Source organism: Cygnus atratus, chromosome 1, assembly GCF_013377495.2.
Source record: "Cygnus atratus isolate AKBS03 ecotype Queensland, Australia chromosome 1, CAtr_DNAZoo_HiC_assembly, whole genome shotgun sequence".
Lineage (NCBI taxonomy): Eukaryota > Metazoa > Chordata > Aves > Anseriformes > Anatidae > Cygnus > Cygnus atratus.
The window spans coordinates 97,706,778-97,713,791 of NC_066362.1; the positions used below are offsets into that span (position 1 = coordinate 97,706,778).

The window sequence follows — 7,014 nt, forward strand, 5'->3', positions numbered from 1 at the left end:
TCACCTTCTTTCATCCCTTCCTTTAGGAAGGAGTTGTGCCCAAAGCAGCTTTCTCTGCTTCCATTTCTCAGTCAGGAACTCCAGAACAACTGTCTCCTCTTGCTTTCTGAGTGACTCTGTGTCCTGCCACACTGAGAGCTATTACTGCACACACAAATGTGCATGTCTGTAAGACAGCTTGGGGAGAAAAAGCACCGAAACCAGATGCATGTATATGTGTCCAGGATTTTTTTATTTTTTATTTTTATAATTTATTAAAACTGCCTAAAGCAGCAGGGTGGGTGTGAGAAGAGTGTAACTTCTGTAGCATCACCTGCTTCCTCAGGCTGATTGGGTGGAAGCCTCCACAGACTGGAGCGGAGGCGAGACCAGCGCCGTCACCCTGCCCCTGAGCTGCAGCACTGAGCAGCAGGAGTGGGGACGGCTGCAGCAGCAGGCACGGGCTGACGGCAGTGGAGGAGCAGAACATCCCTGCAGCAGCAAAACTTGTGCGCCACACAGCACAGCATGGGAAGGAAGAGAAGAACGGAGCTGCTTCCAAGCTGGTGGAGAGCAGTGGCAGGCAGAGGAGCCTGCTCTGGGGGAAGAGAGGGATCAAAGCACATTGCAGTGAGCTGACAAAAATCTGCGTTAGGCAGCCCAACTTTGTGCCTGCACTCGTGTGCCTGCAAGTGGACTGGGTCTGAGCTCTGTTACATTCTGAGCCTGAGTTATTCCAGCCCAGTGACTCAATTTATTTCTGTCTCGGCTCCTGACATTTCTCTTTCAGGTGGCTGCCGCCTGGTTTTGGGTGGGGCCGTGGGCTGGGGTGACTCATGTTTCCAAGCTCTTATCGGCATCAGTATGATGTTCTGCTTTTCTTTTCTGTCATATGGCATCCCGCTCCCCTCCTCTCCCTCCCCTCCCTCCGACGTCTCCCAGAGGAGGCGACAGACGGTCCTGTAATTTGGTTCCATTCGCTCGACTGGAGCAACACCTGCCCCCCTCTCTGGGGACGGGAGGGTCTCATCCCAAACCGTGCAAGGAGCCAAAGACAAATCTGAAGCCCACATGCAAATAGAGCCCAGGATAAAACAACACGGCCATTCTGGGCAGGAAAGGCAAAATCCGTCACCACGGGAAGAGGCAGGAAAAACAGAATCGCTGCTGAAGAAATAAATAAGAAGTGCCAGGAGATTGTCTTTTCCTTTTGGGTTGGCTGCTATTGTGGTTATTGATCTGTCCCACCCTGGAGAATAAACCGAGAGTACTGAAAAATAATGGCTGATATTAGAACATATTTATTCGCCCTAAAAGGACTGGGTTAATTGGGTTACAGGATGGCTAGATACATGAATAGATAGATAGAATGTCTCTGGTATTTCTTCATGGCTATATAATGGAAGAGATCCATTTCTTTGTTGAATTTCATATACAACATCCTCTCCTCTTCAGCTTACCCTCCCCATCTCTCTCCCTCTCCCACTCACATGTACACTCTTTTTTTTTTTTTTTTGTTAGAAATACAGCAAAGATATCAAATCATATCCAAGATGCTCATAATTTCTCTGCTGTAAATATCAGTGGTAATATTCTACCTGCTTCACCCACCTTTTTTCTTGAGGAATAAGGCACTACTCATAGTTCCATGGAAATTAGTACATTTATTTATAGAAGTTACTTTTGGCTTGCAGCTTGTCTGCAGTTGCTGTAGCAGGGTCTGGATCTGTTTCTAAGGTTCAGCTGAATGCATTAGATGCTCTGTTTCCTAATCATACCAACAAAAATGCATACTATGCCTCATGTCTATGTATGTCCATATAAGCCTACAAATGTCTTAAAACATTGTATCACTTTATGTTAAGGGTATGCTGGATGTCCATGGTGCTGGGATATTATAGATCTATACATTGGAAGCACTTCCTGCTTGTGACTGCTGGAGGCTTCCAATCCATGTTTTATTTATCGTGTTGAATCAAGCTTAAATCACCTCTTTTAGCCCCAGATGAAGGTCCAGGGGTATCGCTGTGCCTTCTTTGTCTTTGTATATGTTCTCTTTCATGATTTACAGGATAAGCTCCTTTTTAAATGTGAAATAATGGTATCTGAATGTTAGCTTTAATGTTAGCTTTACTCACTACAAACCCAGAAAATATTAACTCCATATTTCTTCCCTGCCAGCTGGACTGGCTGAACATGATATAACCTTTCCTTGAGCAGTTCCACCCTGTTCCTCCTGTAATATTGAGCAAGATCACTTATTTCTATATAGCTGAGGGAACATAGACGTAGGCAAAGTAACTTTGATTACATAATTAGACTTTATCACTATCTAATGCAGACTCGCAATGAGATGGAGTTAAAGTTGTTTACTCCTTCTCCATAAATCCAGAATTTTGAGCACTTAGTCATGCAGCCTTTTTATTGTGTTAGCCTTGTAGCTTGTCCGTACAACTCATCTCTTTCTCAAGAATTAAGGGAAAAAAAATAACAGTGGGATGGGGGAGCAAAACCTACATTTTGTTATCAGCAGTCGTCAGATACTAGATGACAATGAGTTTCCTTGATGCCAGCAGGAAAAAACAAAAGTGGTTGAGCTGATGTCATGGTGGTGAGAGGACATAAGCAAGGTGGTGAGTGGATGGAAGTAAGGTTGGATTCGCAGGGAGAAGCAATTTTGTCCATCAGATAAATGGTTGCATTCAGAAGAAAGGGAAACATCTTCAGGTCAAACACCCCTGATTCTCCTGCAGGTTAAACTTGATGCTCGATCCTGCTGCTACCACCAAAACCAAAGCCCTTCCTGCCCTCCCTCTGAGTGCAAGCACGTTCTCCATTGTCCCAGGGGAAGGTAGGAATGGCACGGCCCAGAGAAGATCCTTGTTTCCAAACCTGAGCAGTCCCCAGACTTCTTTGTGCTACACTTTCCTGTGCTTGCAGGGCAGGAGGATTGCTGGCACAGGAGCCTATCCCTGCAGCCTGCACTGTACAGAGGCCACGGGCAGCATGGTGGGGATGTTTCTGGGCATGTAAATTGGTGGAGAATCAGCTCTGATGTAGGAAGGCCTCATCACTTGGACAAGGAGTCCATGCACATGGCCTTGAGACCCAGGACACACCTGGGCTGATAACCACTGCTGGGTCTGCAACAAACTTCACTGTACAGTCTGAGTTTGAGCATCCCTCAGCCTGTGAGGTGATGTGTTTGCAAACCCCAGAAGAGGGAGTGAGGCCAAGGGGGCAGGGGACACTGGTTTCACATCTCCTTATCCAGCAGCCCATCTGTCTGAATAAACCACTGGTGGCTGCAGTCACCGTACTTTCCCCTAAATCATGCATTTGCACACTTGAGAAGGAAAAACATGCTAATCTTTTTATTTACTAAGTCTTCCTGAATTTTGGTAGCCAGAAGGCTTGCTGGATGGCAGGATTTATAATGTCACTTGGACGGTTATCGTTGAACTTGACCCAGTGTCCAGACTTTGGCAGAACCTAATAAACAACCCTGTCCTGAAGTAAACCAGCTCCAAAGTTGGTGGAGTTTTTTCAGCACTGAAAATTGCTGGATTTTATAACCGTGCATTGAACTACCAGGTCTGTGTGTGCTCCCCTGGGACTTGGGAAGTGTGCATTGGTAGAAAGTGGAATTAACAGCATCTCTGACAGTTTTTCTGCATGGAGCTTTTCAGCTGGGCACGACCACACTTAATTAAACCACTGTGCAAAGTGTCAGCCATAAAAATGGGAGGGGAGGGAGGGCTTTATCTCTAAAGCTAGTAACAATGGACCTGCTTTTTCTGCTGCATGCCTCCTGCCCAAGTCAATGGCAATATTCAAATTATAGGTAAAATTAACCCCTTGTGGTAAACAAGAAAAGGATTTAATGAGGTGGCACAGAGCTTTTGCTTTACTCAGGTGATAACCTTTCTGTTATTGAATCTGTATCTGTGCCATTTTTCTCATGACAGGCTTTGGCGGTGGAGCCTTACATAAAGGAGAATGGCTGAGGTTTTTCTAACTGGGCAAAGGGCCCAAGATTTTTGTTTGGTTTCAGTAGAATTGGACCTGACCAGAGAGGGGTCAAAACTGAATTTAAACAAGAGCAAGAAAATCCACTGCACATGGGCAGGATGCAACACTTACATTTTGGTTGCAAAGTCATACGTACCACAGAGTGATGCAGCAGAGGAGGTGCTTCCCAGACCCGGGTTTGATTTTACAGCCTGAACTTTGAAACATGAGGACAGATGCCAGTTGTCATGGGGAGAAAGTGAAAGCAAGAGTCCTATGTCTCGTATGGATTTGTGCAGCGAGCTCAGCTGAGAGCAGCTGGGGCAGGGGAGCTGTGCTGAGGGATGGCAGCCATGCCTGAGCAAGAGGCAGGTAACCTGTTGAAGCTTTTCTACGTACAGCAGGAGCAGGTGTAAAATCCTTATTCACAAGGCAGACCATACACTCTGTCAAATCTCCATCTTATAGAAAGACCAACAGGGAAAAATAATTAGGAAAAAACAGCTTTTATTTGATACTTTTATTTATATGCAAAACAGCTCACCATTCATGAGAGATATGAAAAACGCATCAGATAGAAACCAGATTTATCTATTTTCACTACAAAATATTGCATTATATAAAGCAACAGAGACACACAAAAAAACCCTGAAAAAGACTAAAATCTTTGGATAGCAGATGTGTTTTTTTTTTTCTTTTTTCTTTCTCGTCCCTAAAATGCGCTTCTTGTTTTAAGAGATTCACAGCAAAGAACATGAAACATTTTCAGGTTATAGAATTTTTTGGTTGTCACAAAGGAAAGCAGTCCTGGATTTACTTCTTCTTCATCTTCTTCTTCCTTTTTTTTTTTTTTTTTTTAGGAAAAATGTCCTTTCCTAAAAATATACCACACACATACACACCCCCGCTCACCCCCACACACATACAGGTATACACACACGCACATATACACCCACAAAAAACTACTTCCCTTATAAACGATTTGCAAAGTACTTTTCAGACATAACTATAGATCGGAATAACAACAAGTTTAAAAAAAAAACAACTCTTCTAGTTAAGTGCTAGTGGTTGTCGATCCCACATACACACACAAAAAATAATATTAATAATAAAATAAGAAAGAAAGAAAGAAAGAAAGAAAGAAAGAAAGAAAAAGAGAGAGAAAGAAGGGAGGAAGGAAGGCAAGAAAGAAAGAAAAGAGTTCAAGAGCAAATGTCTTGATATATGTAAAATATACTTATAAACAGGGAGGAAGGGAAGGTCTGTCATACACAAGTGCAATATAATCGGAAAAAAAATAAGAGGAAAAGAAAAGAAAAAGGAACACTGTATTGATCCCAACAAACACTTATAAAGTTAAACATAATATTCCACAGGAGAAAGTGTAAACACGCGACTATAGAAAACAATTGGCACAAAGTATCCAAAGTAAAATTGCCACCACTCTGAAAAATAAATAAGTCTTGAAAAAAATAAATTGTCCACTCCTTCTACCATAAATAAAAAATAGTTATTTTTAACTGCACCCATGGGTCACACGTTTAAGGTCACAAGTAGATGTTTTTGGATATATATAAAGGGGCACTTGACAGCCTGAAGAGACAATCTGGTTTCACACCTCTCTGCCGAAAAACGGGGGCGTTCCGCCCCGCCGTGGCTCAGCCTCTGGAGCAGAGGAGCGGGGAAAGGTCCCCGCGCCCGGCCCCGGCTGCGCCCGACCCCCCAGCCGGCCGGGTACGCTCGGGGCCGGGCTCCCGGTGCCCGGCACGTCCCGATGCGGCCTCCGCGGGGCCGTCGGGGCGGGCGTGCGGGGGCTACACGTCCAGGACGTGGTTGAGATAGGAGATATAGCAGATGGCCAGGCGCAGGATCTCGATCTTGGAGAGCTTCTTGTCGGGGGGCAGCGTGGGCAGCAGCTTGCGCAGCTCGGCGAAGGCCAGGTTGAAGGCCTCCACGCGGATCCTCTCCCGCGTGGCGTGGGCCGAGCGGTACTTGGCCGTGGCCCGCCGACGGCGGCGCTTCTCCTCCCGGCTGAGCGGCGGCGGGTGCAGCCCCGGCCGGCCCCCGGCACGACCCTCCCCGCCGCCCCCGCCGCCGCCGCCCCCGCCGCCCTCGGCCGGCTCCGGGTCGGAGGCGCAGCAGCCCAGCGCCCGAGGGTCCGCGCCCCCCAAGGACTCGGGGTCGGAGGGCGCCGAGGAGGGGTGGTCGGAGTCGGCCGCTTGGTCCGGGCTGAGCATCATCGTGGAGGGGGCGGAGGAGCCTTCCCGGGACAGAGAAGCAAAGAGAAGGGGGGTCAGCGCCCCCGACCCGCAGCACCGCCCCGTGTCCCGCGTGTGCTCCCGCTACTCCCCGTACTCGCCCCTGTGTAGAAACAGGCCCGGGAAGCGATAAAAGAGGATGAGGATTTATTTCTAACAAGCTAGCGTCCAGCGGCTTAGCATCGGGTCGGTTTGTTTTCCTCCATCGCACGTCCTCCCCTGCCAAGCTCCGCTTCACCGTTTCTCTTTCGGGATCCGGGCCGCAGGCACGATGCTTTTAAACGGGGAGACGGCTCAAGGCTCCCCGAGCATAGCAAGGCCAGTGGGGAAATTTTTTTCCCCGGTCACAACTACGGGATCTGATGTATCTGCTGGGCTCTCCTCCTGCTCTTTTCTCTGAGCTCCTCTTTTTATTACTATCACTATTATTATTATTTTTCCTGCTGCTAATTGTGCTCAGATAGCGGTTTGCCAGCGACCAAATGAGGACGTTTGGAGGCTCTTAGGATTTGTTTTTAGGGGTGAAATTCAAAATAAAATAAAATAAAAATAAAAAGAACCAAAAACCCAAAGCAGCGGCCGAACTTTTCCATTCCTTTAAATTTTCCCTCCTCTCCCCTCCCTGCGCGAAAAGGGTGGGGGGAAAGAAAGGGGAAATAAATAAATAAATGCGGACGTGCCTTTCAAAAGAAAATTGAATCGTATCTTCTTGCGGCCTCACAGAGCACCATCTGTCATGTAGACAGCAATACAAATCCGAGCGCGT

At 46.9% G+C, this 7,014-nt stretch overlaps 1 protein-coding gene across 1 annotated transcript; it reads right to left on the bottom strand.

The window, feature by feature from the left end:
• Window positions 1-5,804: 5,804 nt before the first annotated feature.
• NHLH2 (nescient helix-loop-helix 2) lies at window positions 5,805-6,230 on the bottom strand. Its single transcript, XM_035540683.1, has one exon. It carries the CDS (start codon window positions 6,228-6,230, stop codon window positions 5,805-5,807), a length of 426 nt encoding a protein of 141 aa, XP_035396576.1.
• Between the last annotated feature and the right edge of the window lie 784 nt (window positions 6,231-7,014).